Source organism: Hylobates moloch, unplaced genomic scaffold (assembly GCF_009828535.3).
Source record: "Hylobates moloch isolate HMO894 unplaced genomic scaffold, HMol_V3 SCAFFOLD_19, whole genome shotgun sequence".
In the NCBI taxonomy this organism is placed as follows: Eukaryota; Metazoa; Chordata; class Mammalia; order Primates; family Hylobatidae; genus Hylobates; species Hylobates moloch.
Window position 1 is genome coordinate 79,389,653 of NW_026652294.1, and position 22,445 is coordinate 79,412,097.

General features: G+C 46.3%; 1 protein-coding gene across 1 annotated transcript in view; it reads left to right on the top strand.

Moving 5' to 3' along the window:
- The window catches only part of FXN (frataxin), a 34,286-nt gene extending 14,716 nt beyond the window's left edge, over nt 1-19,570 (top strand). The window contains exons 3-5 of the mRNA XM_032139125.2: nt 2,082-2,179; nt 8,046-8,166; nt 19,327-19,570. Of these exons, the coding sequence (XP_031995016.2) occupies nt 2,082-2,179; nt 8,046-8,166; nt 19,327-19,458 (351 nt within the window). The 3' untranslated portion in view covers nt 19,459-19,570. The remainder of the gene's footprint in view (nt 1-2,081; nt 2,180-8,045; nt 8,167-19,326) is intronic.
- Nucleotides 19,571-22,445: the final 2,875 nt, after the last annotated feature.

Sequence of the window (22,445 nt, forward strand, 5' to 3'; positions counted from 1 at the left end):
TAGAATATGCAGTAGCTCTAACAGTGGTTATCATGGCCGCCCTCTCACTTCTTCAGTGACGTGTTTCTAAGGTCTGCACTCTGCCCCACCATCCCCCTCCACTGTCCCCCAGCGCATTTCCTCCTCCACGCACTTCCCAGCCCTGTGCCTTCTGCCTTCTCTTTTCTGAGTTTGCTAAGGGCACTGCTGGCTCAAGAGCAGTAACTAACAGTGTCTCGCCTCTTCTCTCCATGGCAACCAGTGACCTTTGGAGAATGTAAATCTTATCACCAATCTCTTAAAGCCCTTCGGTGCGTTCCCAGGATGACGTCCAGCTGAGGTCCTTGGCAAGACCCAGGCCACCCCCGCCTTCCTCCATCACCTCCCCTGTCACCTCCCCTGCATCTCTCCACTCCAGCTGCACCACTCTTGTGCCCCAATGGCTCTTGTCTGATTATTTCCTTCATCTCCCCAGCTGGTCAGCAGAGCTGGTGGTAATCAACTCAGACCCTGTCACCTGGATGTCCAGCAGTTAGGGACTAAAAAAAATCAACAGGTCACATTCTGTCCTGCAGATCATGATAATAAGGTCTGTCAGACAGCAGTCAGCAGTCAGAGCCAATCTTCTGGACTTCAGCAGGATTCTGCCTCTTGCTATTTCCTGTTGCCTCTCTTAGTGACCTTTTAAGAGCACTGTGGATGCCTTCCAGCCTCCTGCTAACCACCCTGTAACCTGAACAGCTTGCAGCAGCCCTGCCCAGTAGAATTTCCTGATGTGATGGAAATGCTGTGTCTGCAGCACTAGCCACATGTGGCCACAGGATTCTTGAAACTGGTGGTGCAGTTGAGGAGCTGACTTTATTTTATTTCATTAAATTGAAATGTATATAGCTACATGTGGCTTGTTGGCTAGCCTGTTGGACAACACGGGCTTAGAGAGACACAGGGAGAACTCACTGTAATGCACTAAAAGAAGGTCAAAAAAAAAAAAATCCTGAGAAATATTCCTAAAAAACTTTAACATAGGGCCGGGTTCAGTGGCTCACGCCTGTAATCCCAGCACTTTGGGAAGCTGAGGAGGGCAGATCACTTGAGGCCAGGAATTCAAGAACAGCCTGGCCAACGTGGTGAAACCCTGTCTCTACTGAAAATACAAAAGATCGGGTGTGGTGGCGGGTGCCTGTAATCCCAGCTACCCAGGAGGCTGAGGCACGAGAATCACTCGAACCCGGGAGGGGGGGGTTGCAGTGAGCTGAGATCGCGCCACTGCACTCCAGCCTGGGCAACAGAGCGAGACTTCATCTCAAAAACAAAAAAAAACAAAAACAAAAAAAAAAACTTTAGCATGATTATGTAACCAAAATGCAGGTTAGTTGTTCACCGGATGCAGAGTCCAATTAACAGGAGCAAGGCCTGGTACCAAAAAAAAGTGAATTTATTCTGAAACTAGCTTGGGTAAGGGGTACAAAGCATCCTGCCTTTCTTTAAAAGTGCTGCTTCCCCTTTGAAGCAGAAAGTGGACACTTTTATAAGGTAAGGGGGGAAGTGTGCAAGGGCAAGTAGGTGGGTCCCTCTGCTAGTTCCGTGCCTACTCTACAGGACAGTTGACTTGGCCCCTTGCTGGTTAGAAATAAGCTGTAGCAGTGGCCAAGTGGGCATGCTTTCAGTATGCCCTCCCAGTGAATGAAAGTCCTGAGGCAACCCCTGAGGGTGGAAGTGCCAGGCCACCACCCACTGGAGGTAAAAGTTCCGTGGTGGGTTTGCTTTGGTCTGCAAATCTGCTGTCATGTGGAGACATCTGTGCTCTGGAAGAGCACACAGTTAGAAAAGCTTGCCCTGCAGGGAATGTATGGTGAAGGGGAGATCAAAGGTTGTTTTTGCATTTATGAAGCGCTAGGTAGGAAACCAGGAACCAGGGGAGAGGAGAAGAGAAGAGAGGATAATTTTTTTTAAGAAAAGTAACATATTCCCTTTTTCTTAGAAAAAATGGAGCTGTCGGTTACAGGCACTCTTGAATGTAGACGTAGCAATATATAAATTATGCATTAATGGGTTATAATTCACTGAAAAATAGTAACGTACTTCTTAACTTTGGCTTTCAGAGTTCGAACCTCCGTGGCCTCAACCAGATTTGGAATGTCAAAAAGCAGAGTGTCTATTTGATGCATTTGAGGAAATCCGGAACTTTGGGCCACCCAGGGTAAGATAAAACACCTTCCACGTCATGGATATCTTCCTCCCTCCTTCCTTCCCTCTCCCATTAGAACCTGATTTTCTTCCTGAGCAGCAACAATCTTAGGCATCTTTGCATGTGACTGAGTATCCACCACATTATTTTTAATGAAACAGTATTAGATGGTATGGATGTGACATAATCCATTTAACCCATCCCCTATTGGACATTCAGGTTGTTTCCAGAGTTTCGATATAATTTTATTTAATACCCTAATAGTTAGAGCAGACCATGCTGCTATCACGAATAGTCCCAAATATTTAATAGCTCAAACCAATAATGTTTGTGTCCTCCTCTCTGGGCGGTACAGGGTTGGCATACCTCATGAAGTGAATTAGCAACTACACTCGTTCCAGCTTCCAGTTTGGTCCTTACCTGTCAGTGCCGTACTTTCCTCTGCATTGTGGAGTCTCAGTCACCTTGTCCAAGTTCCGTTTGCCAGAAAGGGCCAGAAGCACAGAAGGGCTGGAAATGGCATATACTCCTCCCTCACATTCTGGTGGGAAGAACTTAGTGGCGTGGCCTTAGCTAACTGTAAGGGATGCTGGGAAATATAGTCTAGCGCGTGCCCTGGAAGAAGCCGGCACGGCATTCCCCATGGAAAGCTGTCAGGCACGGCTACAGTCTGCCCCCTGCCAACCAGTATCTGCGTGGACCCTCCTTCCACACTCAGATGCATTTACCCCCAGCCCCAAGAGAGCCAACCGATGCCCATGTGGTCACCACAGCCACCTCCGAGTCCAAGATTTCCAGGTGACATGCAGCCTCCTCTCTCTCAGCTTTAGGAATGGCTTCTTCTGACCTACACATAGAAACACACAGACACAGACACACAGACACACATACACACATGATGGACAGGGGCAGGATAACTGCAACTGTAACTCCCTTCAGAAAAGAGGCACAGCACTGGCTGCCCGCAGCAGTGGAGCCCTGCTGGGGAGCCCTGGGTCAACCTCTGCCCTGGCAGAGGAGCATGTTCCTCCACAAATCCCTGCTTCAGCCTCCCAAGAGGCTCCTCCTTGTCTATTATTTTCCTTGGCCACAGGGGAGGCGGGCAGTGGGAAGTGTGCCCTCCTCGGGGGCGAGCAGCCTTCACAGCCCACTTCCTGCTGATAACAGTTTGGGGTTCCACAGGCTGTTTTAAGACTCCAGTCAGCTATTTTAGGCCAGACTCATTTCTCTCTCGCTCTCTTTTTTTTTCTTTTATGAAATCGCGCCCTGTGACCCAGGCTGGAGTGCAGTGGTGTGATCTCGGCTCACTGCAGCCTCCGCCTCCCGGGCTCAAGCAATCCTCCTGCCTCAGCCTCCTGAGTGGCTGGGACTATAGGCTTGCAGTGCCACACCTGGCTGATTTTTGTATTTTTAGTAGAGATGGAGTTTTACCATGTTGGCCAGGCTGGTCTTGAACTCCTGACCTCAGGTGATCCGCCCGCCTCGGCCTCCCAAAGTGCTGGGATTACTGGCATGAGCCACTGTGCCCAGCTCAGACTCATTTTTCTTTGAGAGTAGGCTTTTCCCAAAAGTCGGCTTCTGAGCTACTCACTTTCAGGCAGTCCCATGTGCCAGGAACCACATCCAAGTTTCCTCCCTGGATGGGAGCCTCAGGCTGCCTTATCTCCCATGCCCCCATGCCCAGCTCTCTCAGCCTAAGGGCAGGTACCTTGAGGTCATGTTAAACAATAAGATTGGAGACCAGCAATGCCCTCAGCCTGGTTTTTGCAGCAGGACTGGGTCTCTTGTTTTGGCTCAATGGGAAGCCTTTGCTGTTCAAAGCCTTAACTTCTCTGGCTGAGTGCGGTGACTCACGCCTGTAATCCCAGCTCTTTGGGAGGCCGAGGCGAGCAGATCACCTGAGGCCAGGAGTTCAAGACCAGCCTGGTCAACATGGCGAAACCTTGTCTCTCCTAAAAATACAAAAAATTAGCCAGGCATGGTGGCAGGCACCTGTAATCCCAGCTACTTGGGAGCCTGAGGCAGGAGAATCGCTTGAACCCAGGAGATGGAGGCTGCAGTGAGCCGAGATCATGCCATTGCACTCCAGCCTGGGTAACAAGAGTGAAACTCCATCTCAAAAAAAAAAGAAAAAAAAAAAGAAAGCCTTAGATTCTCCCTTTGACTTTCCGCGTTTGTGCAGCCTTTTATCTCCAATGCTCCATTTCATTCCATCTCCTGGCTTACTCTTTTCTTGTCACATGTACTAAAAGCAACAAGAAGCCACCGGTATTCAGGAACATTCTAACTGTCCACAGAGCTATACGCTCAGTAGGCATACAATTGGCCGTCCAGATTATCTGAGACCCAGATTTCCAGAGGGCTTTGCATGGCTCACAAGGTCTGAAGAACCTCTGAGCCTCCCAGCCTGCGGTGTCTGTTCATTGACTTTGCCACAGTTTCAAAGGGGCACTGCATGCTGCGTGTTTGAGGTTTTTGCTTTGGTGGCATCCATTTCCAGCCTCGGCTTCCAGCATTCCTCCCGCAACAGACTCTCTGCCGCTTTCCCCTTACTCCTTCTGGCAGTCCTGGGAGGTTGCATAGGGCCCTTGCAGGATGCCCCAAGTCCAGCTCCCTCTGACCTCTGGGAAGCACACCCTTGACCTGCCATGTGTAGGAAGACAGCCCACTTCTGCCAGGGCCCAACTCTCTGCTGGCAGGTAGCACCTTCCAACCTCTTCACTTTGGACTTTAAAACTGTCAGGTATAAAGTCGGTTGTGTCCTTCTGTTTCTCAAATTCTTCAAGACACATGTCAACCAACCTCTCCTACACATTCTCTGCAGCTCACTCTCAAAACACACCCTTTCTCTGCAGCTCACTCTCAAAACACACCCTATCAGGCCAACCACTCTTTTTAAAGGACAGCTCCTCCCCAATCCAGTCAGGTAGCCTTCCCCACATTGTATCCTGGAAGTGGGTGATGGACTGGGTGGGGAAGAGGGTCATATGGCACATCTGTATGTCTTACAGTAATTGTCTAGCAGCCTCTGGTGTCTTACTTTAGGCCCCTTGGAAACTTTCAGATAGTGGAGCTGTCTGATACATATCTTATAACCTACAGATATTAATATATCCTCACAGGGGCACAAAAGCTCTTACAAGGATATTTATTATAATAATATTTTTATTGTTATAATTTACATGCCATAAAACTCACCATTTTAAAATGTAGAATGCAAGGGTTTTTAGTATATTCACAAGATTGTGCAGCTGTCACTACTATCTAATTCCAGAACATTTTCATTATTCCAGAAGGAAACCCTATTCGTATTAGCAATCACTCCCCGATTCCGCCTTTCCCTAAAACCCAGCAATTACTAATCTACTTTCTGTCTCTGTGGATTTAAAGTAATTTTAAATTTGAAAAATAGTATCTATAAGGAAATGTATCCAGTCACAAGCATACAGCTTGATGAATTTGTAAAAATTGAACATTCTTATGAACGTACCCTATAAGCTCAAGACATAGAATGTTACCAGCCCCTGCAAGCAAGCTTCCTGCTCACTTCTACTCATTAACCCCTCCCTCTTTTCCTTCTAGTCATTAACCCCTCAGAGTAACTATTCTGATTACCAATAGCACAGATGAGTTCTGCCTGTTTTTTTACTTTATATAAACTGTCTCATTAAATATAAACATGTTTGCGTATACTTGTGTATTTCTATCACAATGATGTTTGTGAGATTCATCCATGCTGTTCCTATAGACAATTCTATTTTGCAGTGTAGTATTCCATTCCATGAATATACCACAATTTGTCTATGATATTACAAAGGAATACTTGGGCAGTTTCCAGTTTGGGGCTATAGGATAGTTATGATACAAATATTTTAGTATAGTACATGTCTTTTGGTGAACCTGGGTACACGTTTCTGTTGCATATACCCCCTAAGAGTGGAGTTGATGGGTCGTAGCATGTAAATGCATTCAACTTTAGTAGATGCCCCCTAAGAGTGGAATTGATGGGTCGTAGCATGTAAATGCATTCAACTTTAGTAGATACTGTCCAACAGTTTTCCACAGCGATTGTCCAACTCACTTGCCTATCAGCAGTATCTGAAAAGTCTAGTTGCTTCTTTTCTCCGCCAACTCTTTTTTGTTTTATTTTATTTTACTTTAAAGACAGGGTTCCACTTTGTCACCCAGGATGGAATGCAGTGGCACTATCACAGCTCACTGCAGCCTTGACCTCCCTGGCTCGGGTGATCCCTCCCACCTCAGGCTCCTGAGGAGCCAGAACTACAGGCATGTCCCACGCCCAGCTAATTTTTTAATTTTTTGTAGAGATGGGGGTCTTTGTTGTCTCAGACTCCTGGGTTCCAGTGATCCTTCTCCCTTGGCCTCCCAAAGTTCTGGTATTACAGGCATGAGCCACTGCACCCAGCCCATGGCCAGCTTTTGATATGACCTGTCTCTTTTTTTTCTTTTTTTTTTTAATGTGAGAAGTGTTAAATAATCTTTCTTTGATATTATACATAAACCACACTAAAATGTCTTTCACTAAGTAAAGCAAACCATTTTAGATACAGAAAACTCTAATTAGATTGGCATAGTTAAGGCCAAAAATAGAAAGTTGACATTGCTACCTTATCTTCAGCCCTTGCCTTTAAGAGGCAAATGAACACAAACTACAGGTGAATCTTGCTTGGTTCTGAGACAGTGAAGGAATTTCCCCCAGTATTTAAATATATTTACATAACCAGTTACATAAATCTAAATATTAAAAAAATCTCCAATAGATTTTAAGATGGCATTCACCATCTTTGTGAAAAGTTGAACATTACTAATGAAATCTGATCATACCTTTAGAAGAATAAACAGTGATAGCATTTAATGAATCACAATAAATGTTTTTTGTTTTTTTTTTTTCTTTTGAGATGGAGTTTTGCTCTTGTTGCCCAGGCTGGAGTGCAGTGGTGCCACCTTGGCTCACTGCAACCTCCGCCCCCTGGATTCAGGCGATTATCCTGCCTCAGCCTCCCGAGTAGCTGGGATTACAGGCTCACCCCACCATGCCCAGCTAATTTTTGTATTTTTAGTACAGACGAGGTTTCACTATGTCGGCCAGGCTGGTCTCGAACTCCTGACAGGTGATCTACCCGCCTCGGCCTCCCAAAATGCTAGGGTTACAGGCGTGAGCCACCAGGCCCAGTCTTTTTTTTTTTTTTTTTCTTTTTTTGATACAGAGTCTCACTCTGTCACCCAGGCTGGAGTGCAGTAGCACAATGTCAGCTCACTGCAACCTCCACCTCTGGGGTTTCAGCGATTCTCCTGTCTCAGCCTCCCAAGTAGCTGGGAACTACAGGCATGCACCACAAGCCCAGCTAATTTTTGTATTTTTAGTAGAGACAGGGTTTTGCCGTATTGGCCTGGCTAGTTTCGAGCTCCTGACCTCAGGTGAGCCACCCACCTCAGCCTCCCAAAGTGCTGGGATTACAGGCATGAGCCACTGCGCTGCCTGGCCCACAAAGGACTATTAATTGTAGTTGCCTCTGGGAATGGGGGCTGCCTGCTTCTTTCTGTAACCCTTCTGTGCTGTTTAAATTTTTACTTTGGGCCGGACACGGTGCCTCATGCCTGTAATCCTAACATTTGGAGAGGCTGAGGCACGTGGTGGATCACTTGATGTCATGAGTTCAGACCAGCCACTGCACTCCAGCCTGGGTGACAGAGTGAGACTCTGTCTCAAAAAAAAAAAAAAGAAAGAAAAACTTTTAATTTGTACATGTTATTTTCATCAGTTTAATGAATTTAAATAACAAATGTGTAAATTTGATATTAATAAAATAGAAGCGTTTGGTAATCATATGTTTTGGGTTTTGTGCTTCCCCTGCAGCTCTCTAGATGAGACCACCTATGAAAGACTAGCAGAGGAAACGCTGGACTCTTTAGCAGAGTTTTTTGAAGACCTTGCAGACAAGCCATACACGTTTGAGGACTATGATGTTTCCTTTGGGGTACCTCTTGACTTCTTTTAATTTTTCTGTTTCCCCCTCTAAGAATTTTAGTTCACTAAAATGAATTTCCCTCCAGCAGAGCTAAGCATCAAGTAGCATGGAGTTGTAGGATTAAAAGACTAGGGTTCTGGGAGGCGGAGGTTGCAGTGAGCCAAAATCACGCCACTGCACTCCAGCCTGGGTGACAGAGCGAGACTCTGTCATAGGTAGGTAGGTAGGTAGATAGATAGATAGATAGATAGATAGATAGATAGATAGATAGATAGATAGATAGGATAGATAAAGACTAGGCTTCAAGCTGCAGCCCAGCTCTACCAGGCTTGTTGTGACTCTGGGCCAGTCACTCAGCCTCTCTGAGCCTCATTTTCCAGCTGCAGTGGATACCCATGAAGGCAAATCAGATAGGGGCCTGAGTGTGTATTTATCCAGCAGGCAGATGGAGGGAACAACAAACTACACCCGTAGTTCTTCAGCAGGGGTAAGATAACTGCCCCAAAGTTATTTAGATTATAAAGACTGGAGCCCTGCCCCTGTGAGACAGTGATGGGGTAGGTCGGGTGCATTCCTGGGAAGCATATTTTTGAAAAGCTCACCTGGGATTCTAATGTGTATCCCTAGGTCTCATTCCTAGAGATTTGGACTACTTGGTCTGGGGTGTGGCATGACCTGGGAAGGGCACTGGGATTTTTAAGTTCCACAGATAATTCCAGTGTGCAGCTAGGATGAGAACTTGTTTTTGTTTTGTTTTGTTTTGTTTTGTTGAGGGAGTCCCACTCTTTCGCCGAGGTTGGAGTGCAGTGGCGCAATCTCGGCTCACTGCAACCTCCGCTTCCTGAGTTCAAGCAATTCTCCTGCCTCAGCCTCCGGAGCAGATGGGATGACAGGCCCCAGCCACCACACCTGGCTTTTTTGTATTTTAGTAAAGACAGGGTTTCACCATGTTGGTTAGGCTGGTCTCAATCTCCTGACCTCAAATGGTCCACTCACCTCAGCCTTCCAAAGTGTTAGGATTACAGGTATGAGCCACCAGGTTCAGCCTGGTGTGAGAACTGAGTTGGATGAAACATTAGCCCCAGATCCTAGAAGCCAGGGAAGTGCTGGTCTTTATCGACTGGCCACCAGGTGGCAGATTTGGGCAAGGGTCTGCCTATGGATTTAGAATTATTGCTTAGGCCTTAGAGTCTTTTTTGCCAGCGGGAGAAAATCCCTTGAAGAGAGTTTTCTGGGTTGGTTGGTTGATTTGTCTGTTTGTTTGTTTGTTCATTTGTTTGTTTTTTGAGACGGAGTCTCCCTCTGTTATTCAGGCTGGAGTGCAGTGGCACGATCTCACTGCAACCTCTGCCTCTCGGGTTCAAGGAATTCTCCTGCCTCAACCTTCTGAGTAGCTGGAATTACAGGCACATGCCCCCACACCCAGCTAATTTTTGTATTTTTAGTAGAGACAGTGTTTCACCACATTGGCCAAGCTGGTTATGAACTCCTGAACTCAAGTAATCCTCCCACCTCAGCCTCCCAATGTGCTGGGATTACAGGTGTGAGCCACGGCGCCCAGCCCCTCAAAGATGTTAATCCTCTTGATGGCAATTAACTAATACCAGGAAATGTCACGAAGCATGCATTTTGGATTCAGTCATGGAATTGTTGAGGACGATCAGCCATCAGACTAAAGCGATAGAAATGGTGTTGGGAGTTGCAGTGGGAGCAGTGGATGGAGAAGGCACTCCACATGATGGAGCAGGCAACCAAGTCTTAGAGAAGGTATCAAGCCTGACTATAAGGACAGTGAGGGAACTGAAAAATAAAAAAAAGGAGCAATGGGGCAGGGAAGGATTGAATGCCTTCCAAGTAGATTCAGTAATTGCTGTCAGCACCAAAAAATGCAGTAGTGCCTGAGCAGGGCTTTAAAAGTGCTTGCACAGGCAGCCTTAGAGGGCTGGGCTGCTTGGGAACTCTTACAAACTGACCTGCCAGCTTGAGCATCCACAGCCTGGTGAGACGTGGGGGAGTTAAGGGCCTCCTCTCCCCTAGCCTCTACTACAGCCTGTAACTGCAGGGAAACCAAGTCGCAGGCTGAACTCTGCCCACACATGCAGACATTGATTAGCAAGCCCTGAAAAGTCATGAAACCTGTTTTTATAGGGTTAGTGAAGCCCCAGTTTGACCAGAGTACTTGGCATGAATGTTTTGTTAGAAGCAAATGTGCCAGTATTCTAGCAGCTGCATTTGGTTTACTTCTTTTTTTTTTTTGAGTTGAAGCCTAGCTCTGTCACCCAGGCTGGAGTGCAGTTGTGCAATCTCAGCTCATTGCAACCTCTGCCTCCCAGGTTCAGGCGATTCTCCTGCCTCAGACTCCTGAGTAGCTGGGCTTGCAGACATGTGCCACAATACAGGGCTAATTTTTGTATTTTTAGTAGAAATGGGGTCTCACCATGTTGGCCAGGCTGGTCTCAAATTTCTGACCTCAAGTGATCCACCTGCTTTAGCCTCCCAAAGTGTTGGGTTAACAGGCGTGAGCCACGGCACCTGGCAAAAGTTGTCATTTGGTTTACTTCTATTGAACTGAAAAAGTCACAAATATAGTTATATTTAATTAAATATATTTATATAAAATATAGCATTTATTATTATTATTTTCAGAGACAGGGCCTCACTCTGTCACCCAGGCTGGAGTGCAGTGGCATAATCATAGCTCACTGCAGCCTCAAACTTCTGGGCTCAAGTGATCCTTCCACCTCAGCCTCCCTAGTAGCTAGGACTACAGACACATGCCATCATACTCGGCTAATTATTTTATTTTATTTATGGGTCTCACTATGTTTTCCAGGCTGGTCTCAGACTCCTGGCCTCAAGCGATTCTCTCACCTCGACCTCCCAAAGCACCAGGATTACAGGTGTGTGCCACCACACCCAGGCACAAATCTGTAAATTTAGAAAGGAGGACTGTTTCTAAAGAGGGTCCCACTACCTACAGGCAGGAAGCAGAACCGCTGGCCATAACTGAAAAACAAGCACTTCCAAGAAGCAGCAAAGGGAACATGAATTTATGCTGAGAGGTGCAGCTAAGCATACATATTCAGCAGATTATGGGAGGATCTATGAATATTCACAAAGGGATGGTGCAGGCATGCGGAGTAAGCTAATGTGTGCAGCATGTCTCCCATGTTCACTTTAGGCAGAAACTGAAATGTATTACAGGGCAACAAAATGAGACTGCATATCTACATAGACCTAGCTATTTGGTAGGCTGAAGCAGGAGGATCACTTAAGCCCGGGAGTTTGAGGCAGCTGTGAGCCATGATCGCACCACGGTTCTCCAGCCGGGGCGACAGGGCAAGACCCTGTCTTAGACCTCTCTGTGGTCAGTGGTTATCACGAAGGAATGCTAGTCAGTTGTGCTGAAACCACTAAAAAGGAAGGGCAGAATTAGGTGATTGGTTGATACCAGTGGTGAAGTGAGTCTTTTTTTTTTTTTTCTTTTTAAGATGGAGTCTTGCTCTGTTGCCCAGGCTGGAGTGTAGTGGCGCGATCTCGGCTCACCACAACCTCCGCCTCCTGGGTTCAAGCGATTCTCTTGCCTCAGCCTCCCGAGTAGCTGGAATTATAGGCGCCTGCCACCACGCCTGGCTAATTTTTTTATATTTTTAGTAGAGACGGGGTTTTGCCATGTTGTCTTGAACTCCGGACCTCAGGTAATCCACCTGCTTCGGCCTCCCAAAGTGCTGGGATTACAGGCATGAGCCACCACGCATGGCCTGAAGTTAGTCTTTTGAAAGGGCTAGTTTCTGTTTAGCCCTTAGGGGGAAAAGAAACTAATGGCAGTTAGGGAGGGAGTAGAATGAGGCCTGTTTGAACTCCTTTCGCATCATGGCCAAAAGTTAAAATTTTTTTAGGTATCTCTGGGCTCCCCTTGGCCAAAAGATGGTTTGTTGAGTCAGTTGGGAGCTTAGAATTTTATTTTTATTTCTCATATCATTGAATCAATTTGAACCAGGCGACAAAACCTTCTGCTCCCAGTAGTGGGTCAGAGAACCTTCCTGATTCCTGCCCTGAGAGTGTCTCTCTGAAGACAATATTAGGCTGGTAGGCTTTCCAGAATCTGTAACCCATTCTTTCAAAGGCAGAGATGCCTATATTTCTCTAGCCAATTCATATACTTTGAGTATCACTCATGGGCAAAATTATTTCTAACAAATCATTTACTAATTAGCAAATGCTTAAGTGTAGATTTAGAAAGCTAATGATATATAGTGGCTGCCGTCTATAGTTTGGACTTGTGATTAACTACATTGAAATGCTAACTCTGTACCCTAGAGTTTGAATTCCTGATTAGAGTCCTTCAGGTGCTAACTAATTTATGTATTTCATGTTTGATAATATTATTACTTGAGCTTTGTGGGAAGGCAGTCTTTTCCTCCCCTGAGACATAGCTGGAAGTTACCTCCTTTGTGAAGCCTTCCTAGATACTCCAAGCAGTCACGGTCCTTCCTTTCTCCCTTGCCCAGCACTCTGAGGATGACTCTGTGGAGCACTGATCCCTCTGTGTTATAATTGTCCATTTACACGTCAGCTACCACCTATAATACACTGAGTTCCTCGACAGCAGGGACACTGTCTGTTCTTTGATCCCAGTGTCTGGAACACTGGCAAGTACGTAGTAGGGACTTAATAAATATTGATTCATGTGTAAATGAGACTTTTCCAAAACATGCTTTCATTGATGCCTCTCAGCATTTATACACCTTTTACCAACTCACTACTGGCCAAGTAGACAAATGAAAGCAGTAATCCGGATACACCCAAGAGGACATCTGTTCTTTTTTCTCCCTGTGGAGTGGGAGACTTAAGTGGCTTCTTAACTGGTGTGGCATCTGATCAAGTGGTGCAGGTAACAGGTGGATGCCGATGTCTGGCCCCAGGCTTCACCCCTTACTGGCACTGGTCATTACAGAAGACACTCTACCAGAGCTGAAAGGACCTCTTCTCACTAGGCAGCTGTGGAGTCTGCTCTCCTTAACCTAGTGAAATCTGCCTGGAGACTGTTAGAGTCACCACGCTGCCTGAAGTTACCTCCAAGCTGCCCTCTTTTTTTTCCCAGGTGGAGTCCTGGCCTCTTAGATATTTTAATAAGGATTTGCTTGTTGACATGTTCTTTATTCACTAAGGTGTCAGCATATTACTGTCTTAGAGCTGAGGGTTCTTCATCTTTTTTGGATCAGGACCTCCCTCTAAGAATCCGATGACTGCTCTGGTCCCTCTCTCAATAAAAACTTCCATACTCACCTGTTTTAAAAAAAAACAAAAAACTTTAAACAAATTAAATTTAACAGAGTTTTATTGAGCAAAGGGTGATTCATAAATCGGGAAGGCTGCAACCAGAATAGGTTCAGAGAGACTCCATGGTGTGCCACGTGGTTGGAGAGGATTTAGGATTTATACACAGAAAAAGGAAAGTGACATGCAGAAAACGAAAGTGAGAGCCTGGTGCCGTGCCTCATGCCTGTAATCCCAGCACTTTGGGAGGCCGAGGCGAGCGGATCATGAGGTCAGGAGATCGAGACCATCCTGGCTAACACGGTGAAACCCCGTCTCTACTAAAAATGCAAAAAATTAGCCAGGTGTGGTGGCGGGCGCCTGTAGTCCCAGCTACTTGGGAGGCTGAGGCAGGAGAATGGTGTGAACCTGGGAGGCGGAGCTTGCAGTGAGCCAGGATTGCACCACTGCACTCCAGCCTGGGTGACAGAGTGAGACTTCGTCTTAAAAAAAAAAAAGAAAAGAAAAAGGAAAATGAAAGTGAGGTACAGAAACAGCCAGGTTGGTTACAGCTTGGTGTTTGCCTTAAACATGGTTTGAACAGATGGCCGCCTTTGATTATCCAAAACTCAGTGATTGGTACAAGAGTAGATTGCAGTTCACTATGTACAGAGAAGCCCTTAGATCCAAACTTAAAATATGTAAGGAGGCAGTTTTAGCTACACTTAACACACTCAGGAGCACCATTCCAGCTTCAGGCTGGAAGTGTTTGCAGCCCCCTGAGACCACTTAATCCCAAGTTAAAAACCCCGCTCCGAGGCAGCATTTTTTTTTTTTTTTGAGACAGCTCTCACTCTGTCGCCCAGGCTGGAGCACAGGGGCACGAGCTCGGCTCACTACAACCACCACCTCCTGGGCTCAAGGGATTCTCTTGCCTCTGCCTCCCGAGTAGCTGGGATTACAGGCGTGCACCACTATGTCCAGCTAATTTTTTTTTTGTATTTTTAGTAGAGATGGGGTTTCACCGTGTTGGCCTGGCTGGTCTCGAACTCTTGACCTCAAGTGATCCACCTGCCTTGGCCTCCCAAAGTGCTGGCATTAGAGGTGTGATGGGCCAGGTGTCACTGCTCCTGGCCCAGTGAGGCACCATCTCATTGGATATGGAGACAAAGGATCTGGCTTAGCATCCTGGATTTGTATTTTCTTTCCAAGAGTCCTTAAGTCATATCTGCCTTTGGCAAGCTGCAGGTTCCTCAGCTATGAAATGAGTGACATTAACCTCCTCTCTTCAGATTTATAAGAGGATCAATTAAAATGACTTACGTAAAAGTGCATCCTAGCAAGTTGGTATCTACTTTAGGAATGAAGGAGGTCATATGTATGTGAAGTCTCCAGACCCAACATGCCATCTTACATGTGTCTATTTCTACAAGTGACCTGGTGACAACAGTAATTGCTATTTTTGCTCCTACGTGGGTAGGGCTGATCTTGACTAGGAGGAGTCAGTAAGACTCACCAGCTGTGGCCGCTGTCTGTGCTGATTGGCTAGTGCCTGTGTCTCAGAAACTGCTACATATTTTGACTATTCCCTCTGCACTTAAGGGCATGCACACTCCCAAAATAGACTCACATTGTTTAAGGAATAATAATGATGATGAAGAGAAAGCCCTCTTTATCTGGTCTGTTTGTATTCAGTTCCGAAAGCATTAAGAATTTCTGCTGAACTAATGCGGCTAGTTTCTTTCCTGTCACCACTTTCCTTCCGAAACAGTTTCCAGATCTGTGGGAGAAAAAGTCTAATTACGGTCAACAGACTGGTGGGAGGAAGTTGAACATTGGGGTTTTCTGCCCTGTGTAACCTTGCCCTAAGTTGGGCAGATGGTATCACACTACCTGGTCATCATCTGCTCATTCACTATTTGACCAGTTGGTCATTCATTCCCAAATGTCCTTTTTGCAGGAAGGGTGGAGGTCCTAGACCTGCAGATGCTAGCATGAAAAGACAAATCTCCTGCTGCCAAGGTGCTTAAAGGAGTGGAGGTCAGGGGACAAGCTAGCAGTCAGGCAGCTCTGAATGCAGAGGCAGGAAGCACCACGAGGCAGTGGGACCCACAGAGGGGTAGCAGGGTAGAGGTGAGTGGGTCTCATGTTGGGAGGGAGGAAGTTGACTGCAGAGAAGGTGCCAGGGGGTGAAAATAGCTTGAGAGCTGTGGAGCTAGAAGGTCTCTCACATTTGCTTATTAATATGCCCTTTGCAAAAGAGTGGCCCGATGCCTGGAGTCACTCAAAAGATTTCCAATTCCAATAAGAAAAAGTCGATTTGGGCTTCAGTGGTTGCATGTGCACCCCCTGATTTGCTGTGTGCTGAGGCATTGTGGTGATGGACGCAAGTGCGGGGACCTTGAGCACGCATCTGCCCCTAGTTCTTGCCCTGAGTCCTCGAAGGAGGCAGGAGAGACATCATGGGAGACAGGCGCCGCTGATCAGTGATGAGACCAGACCTGGAACTCGCATCTTATACTCAGTCCTCTGCCCTTTCTGCTGGATTGTGGCCCCCCCAGTATAGGGTGCCACACACAACTGGAGCATTTAAGGACCACAAAGAAGACAAATTACCAATGATTGTGTGTTGATTCTTTGAGCTCATTATCTCATGGAAATATAATTTATAAAACTCTGTATGGGATGAGTGGGAAATAGGGAGTGAATATTAACGGGTGCAGGGTTTCTTTTTGGGACAATGGAAGTAGCTGGAATTAGATAGTGGTGATGTTGGCACACTTTGTGAAATACTAAAAACTCCTGAATTGTCCAGTTTTAAGGAACTTTTATTTATTTGTTTTTGAGACAAGTTCTCTGTGTCACCCAGGCTGAAGTGTGGTGGCGTGATCACCGGTTATTGCAGCCTCAATCTCTGAGGCTCAAGCGATTCTCCCACCTCAGCCTACCAAGTAGATGTGACAATAGGTGTGCACCACCACACCCAGCGAATTTGTAATTTTTTGTAAAAACAAGGTTTTACCATGTTGCCCAGTCTGGTCTTGAACTCCTGGGCCCAAGCGATCCTCCTGCCTTGGGCTCCCAAAGTGCCAGGATTACAAGCATTAGTCACCACATGCAGCCTCAGTTTTAAGAAACTTTTAAATAAATGAAATATAGTCATACCAAAACAGTAAAAATGGGTTTCAGGAAAAAAAATGTTTTTTAAACAAACTTATGTATAGTATAATCCCAGCCCTTTTAAAAAAATGCTTTCAAAAACTGGCAGTCAACTCATAGAAGGACAAATACTTATGATTCCACTCATGAAGTAGTCAAAGGTAGTCAAAAATCATAGAAACGCCACCATAAATGTATATTTTTTATTTTCAACTAAAAAAAAGATGAGTCAAAATCAGAAACAGAAAGTAGACAGGCGGTTACTAAGGGCTGTGGGATGGGGAAATTAGTGTCTAATGGGCATAGAGTTTCAGTGTTACAAGGTGAAAAGTTCTAGAGTTATGCTGCCCTTCAGTGTGAATATACTTTATTGTTCTGTACACTTAAAATGGTTAATATGGTAAATTTAGCATTATGTGCTTTTTACTATAGTAAAATTAAAAAAAATAAAATTGGGGTCGAGTGCAGTAGCTCACACCTGTAACATAATCCCAGCACTTTGGGAGGCCGAGGTGGGAGGATCACTTGAGGCCGGAAGTTTGAAACCAGCCTGGTCAATATAGCGAGACCTCATCTCTGCAAAAGAAAAATGTTAAAATTAGACAGGTGTGGTGCCAGTAGTCCCAGCTCTCCGGAGGCAGGGACTGAGTCCGAGGATCACTTGAGCATAGGGGTTTGAGGCTGCAGTGAGCCATGATCCTGCTACTGCTGCAGCCTGAGCACCAGAGCAAGACCCTGTTGTAAAAACAAACAAAAACTGGCAGCTGATACCTGAGAGTGAATATCTTTTATCGCTGGTTAATGGGATCGAGAGAATGCTTCATGTTATAGAAAGAACAGTGTCTTTGGACCCACACAGACCTGGATTTAAGATTAGCTCCGCCAATTACTAAGTACTCTTTACTATGAACCTCTGTGTTCCTCATCTGTGAAACTGGAATAACGAATCCTACCGCCAACAATTGTAGTCAAGTTGGAAACAGTTTACACAAAGTGCCAAACACCAAGCCTGGCACAGTAGGAACTGAGTAAATAGTGGTTAATATTTTTATCAGTGTCTGTATTGCTGACGTCTCCATCATTTCTATACATTTGTTTTTGAATCAGAAAAAGATGTTATTTTAAAAAAATAACCCAGTAATGCCCCTTGTCCCATTCCTATCAGTTATATTATTATTGTTACTCCCCTCTGGAATTTCAATAGCTCTTTGTTTTTTGGGTTTTTTGTTTTGTTTTGTTTTGCTTTGGAGACAGGGTCTCACTCTGTCGCCCAGTCTGGAATGTAGTGGTGTGATCTCAGCTCACTGCAGCCTCAACCTCCTGGGCTCAGGCGATCCTCCCACTTCAGCCTCCTAAGTAGCTGGGACCACAGGCGCATGCCACCACACTTGGCTAATTTTTGCATTTTTAGGAGAGACGGGGTTTTGCCATATTGCCTGGGCCGGTCTGGAACTCCTGGGCTCAAGCCATCTACCTGCCTCGGCCTCCCAAAGTGCTGGAATTTCAGGCGTGAGCCATGCCTGGCCTAAATAGCTCTCTGTATTTGCAAAAGCGTGTTATAAGAATCATTCAGAGCCTCTTGATTGGTTGGAGGCTGTAGAATGCACAGAAAAAGGCTGCCGCCGTGTATCTCTGCAAGTCATGCACACGATGGGGAACAGCAGGCTCCACCCTGCGTACCAGTTCCAATACAGAGAACTAGCCCTGTAGCTGTTTCTTTCATATCTGACCCATTCTAAAGAGACCACAGGCTTTAGAAGTAAAGGACTCTTTTGTTGAAAGAATGTTTTCAAATTTAAATGAACATTTATTGGTCAAAGATGGACCAACTAGTCTTTTGAAGAATTCAAGCCTCTTTAGAGAAAAATAAAGCCTTGGAGGAGTATCTGAGAAGCTTGTTAGATGCGTGGGAAGAGTCTGGAAAAAAAAAAAAAACTTCATCTGGAGTTTCTGCCTTCTACCAACAGAGCTGAAGCTAATGCTCTTCTAATACAAGCAAAGCAGATGGTTTGCATACTTCCTTTCCTTCCTTTTACTTCTTCTGTAACAGACTTGTCGTGTCTGATGTTTGGGCTGACATGGTAGTCTAATAGAGTTAGAGTCTGCGTTTTTTTATGTCCTCTAGTATGTTCTGGTTGATGGTTGAGGGCAACAAACCAGCAGTCCCAGATGCCAGGCTCAAGGCCTCAGGGAGGTCCCTTAACTCTCCAAACTTCATCACCGTTCTCATCTTGCAGACCTCACAGGGAACAGGGAAAGCTCTATGAGATACAACATCATTATGATTAATCCTATTCTGATTCTGAAAGCAAAGCTCTTCCTCCACAAACTTCTATTTCTATATACTAAATTAAAGACATTTCTGGCCAGGCGCAGTGGCTCACACCTGTAATCCCAGCACTTTGGGAGGCCGAGGTGGGCGGATCATGATCTCTACTAAAAATACAAAAAATTAGCCGGGCGCGGTGGCGGGCGCCTGTAGTCCCAGCTACTCGGGAGGCTGAGGCAGGAGAATGGCGTGAACCCGGGAGGCAGAGCTTGCAGTGAGCTGAGACAGTGCCACTGCAATCTGGCCTGGGCGAAAGAGTGAGACTCCGTCTCAAAAAAAAAAAAAAAAAAAAAAGACATTTCTTAATGGTGTATTTTGTGTACTTGTAGAAATGGAAAGTGTTGAGATAAAACATGAAGCAATGATGACGAGTGCTTTTTCTGTTTTAATTTCTTCATGCTTTTTTCCACCTAATCCCCTAGAGTGGCGTCTTAACTGTTAAACTGGGTGGAGATCTAGGAACCTACGTGATCAACAAGCAGACGCCAAACAAGCAAATCTGGCTATCTTCTCCATCCAGGTATGTAGGTATGTTCAGAAGTCAACATATGTAATTCTTAAAGACTTCCGAAATGCGACATTGTGGACCATTTAAGAAATGTCGGCTGAGCATGGTGGCTCACACCTGTAATCCCAACACTTTGAGAGGCTGAGGTAGGAGGATCACTTGAGGACAGGAGTTCAGAACCAACCTGGGCAACATAGTGAGTCCCTGTTTCTGTAAAGAAAAGAAAAATAAAGTCACGGCTGGGTGCGGGCTCGCACCTGTAATCCCAGCACTTTGGGAGGCCAAGGCCTGTGGATCACTTGAGCTCAGGAGTTTGAGACCAGCCTGGGCAATGTCACAAAGCCCCACCTCTACTAAAAATATAAAAATTAGCCAGGTGTGGTGGCACACGCCTATAGTCCCAAGTACTTGGAAGGCTGAGGTTCAGCCTCAGCCTGAGCCCAGGAGGTGGAGGTTGCAGTGAGCCAAGATCGCGCCACTACCCTCCAGCCTGGGCAACAGGGCCAGACCCTGTCCCCAAAAAAAAAGTCACCATCTTATGTTAGCATCCTTATAAGTGAGCCTTTCCTGATATTTTGCAGCCTGTCTCATTCTCAGTGGAAAAGTTTAGTTATATAACTTCTCCCTGCTGACAATTTGGATACTGTAAGCAGGCATCAGGATATTAAGAAGATCTGAAGTGAGTAGCTTATAACTTTTCCAAATCCAGCCTAGACAGTTTTCCTCTATTAAATTATTGCCCTGGCTTTAAAAAAAGCTACGTTTGACCTTGTAGCGTTTGAACAAGTTGCACTTTGTCTTCAAAGCAAGTTAAAGTTTGACCTCTACTTGTTTTGAGCCTCTCAGGTAAAGGGTTATTTGAATTCCCTTTGCAGGATGGGGTTGTGTATCCTGTGGAGGTGGTAGAATGTTTTATAGTGCTGCTTCAGGGCATTTAATCCCTCCTGCCTTTTCCATTGATGTGCTTTCAATCTAGAGGAATAAAAGATTGTGTTGGAGACACAATGTGGCCTGCAAAGCATTTGAAAGCCTGAGAACATGTAGGGAGAGACGTCCCTCATCCCTCAGCAGCCTGGCTGCTGAAGTGGTTGTAAGAAAGTAAAAGAGAAATGCCCACAAAAAGCTCTCAGATCCAGTCATTCATCAGCACTTCCAAAGAGAGCATGTTGACTGTGAATTGGGAAAGGGCCAGATAAAACCAGCATAGAATTCTTTGAAAGACTAACGGTGTTTGCATTTTTTAAAAATTATAACCTTGCTCTACCCCCTGACATTGACATCATTTTTAGGCAATTAATATTATACCATTTATTATTCTGTGATCTCTAATGCTTTGTTCAGAATAAATAGTGTTGTTTCCTTTCCCCACACTCTCATCCAGGAAGTGTGCTAGAGTTCAACAAAAACAGCGCTAGAAATCACTGTCATTCTAGGAAGGCCCTAATTCACAGATTGTATTGGTTTTTAGACCCAGTTAGTGTGCTGGAGGTTGGAGGATTTTAACCTCTGTGGGCCAACTAGCCTCTGTGGCCTCAGTCATTCTTCCTGACCCTGGCTGTGTTTGAGCCTGTGTATTCTTATCCTTCATCTCCGGGGGAACGAAGTGGATCAGCTCAGTCCAGCGATCACTTTTGGGGATCAGTGGCTTTGTAGATATCGGGCAGGCACTTACCCCAAAAGAACTTTCCCCATATCTGGAGGCTGAAAACGTCCATATCGTATTTTTTTTTTTTTTTTGAGACGGAGTCTCGCTCTGTCGCCCAGGCTGGAGTGCAGTGGCGCAATCTCGGCTCACTGGAAGCTCCGCCTCCCGGGTTCACGCCATTCTGCTGCCTCAGCCTCTCCAAGTAGCTGGGATTACAGGCGCCCGCCACCACGCCCGGCTAATTTTTTGTATTTTTAGTAGAGACGGGGTTTCACCGTGTTAGCCAGGATGGTCTCGATCTCCTGACCTCGTGATCCGCCCGCCTCGGCCTCCCAAAGTGCTGGGATTACAAGCGTGAGCCACCGCGCCCGGCGTCCATATCGTATTTGGACACACTGTCCAGCAATAGGCTCTTACCCTAGCTGTGTTCAGTAGCATGGGAATTTGGAAAGATCTGCTGAGCATGCCGTTTACTGTCACAGATACTATCTTCCTCAAAAAAAAAAAAATAATAATAATTATATATATATATGGGGTCGGGGGGCAGGGTGAGACTGGGTAAGACTGAAGAGGTGCCTTGGCCGGAGCAGGCCACGCCCAGAGACCACAGGCTCCCGGGTCCACCTCAGGCCCCTCCCCTTCCTGCGCCCAGTTTCCGGCAGATCCAGAGTGGCCGCCGCCGGGTGGGAGTCGGGGGGAGGCAGGGAAGCGGGCCCTGAGGACAACCTCTCAGTGCTTCTGGGGGAAGTGGCGGCAAGACGGCAGCTCCCAGCGGGGGATGGAGGCCGAGTCAGTCTGCTGGTCGCTGGAGGCCAGGACGCTGCGTCACAAAGCCGGCCCGCTCCGGGCCCTCACCACCAGGGCGGCTCTCCCGACTCCCGGCCTACTGCCCACACAGACTGCGGGGTTCCGGGGGAGCAGGACCGAGGCCGTCCCGTGCCTGTCTTATTGGAAGGAGGAGGCTGGAGCGTGGGAGCGCCGTGTAGCTGTGCGTGCAAAGGCACAGGATTCCGCGGGAAGATCCCGCAGCTTCGGGCCGTTGTCATTGTTTTTATACCTGTGGCAAATGGCATGACCAGACACACGGTAATGTCTGGAGAAACCTCTGAAGAGGAGCAGGACGTTGTGGACATGCTGTGGCCCGGACAGTGGCTGCCGAGCAATTGGAGCCTGTACCCGCCCAACTTGGCCAAAGAAGCCGTCATGCTGTCTGTGGAAAAGATTTCTAGAAGCTGTTGTGTCAATAACAAAGCCTCAAAAAAAAAAAAAAAAAAAACCGTAAAATTATCAACAATAAAGATCATCCTTGAGTCTGATTTGAAAAGTAGGGTGAAACTCTGCGGAGGCATTCTACTGGCAAGATACCACCCTCATAGCCAGATCTGCAG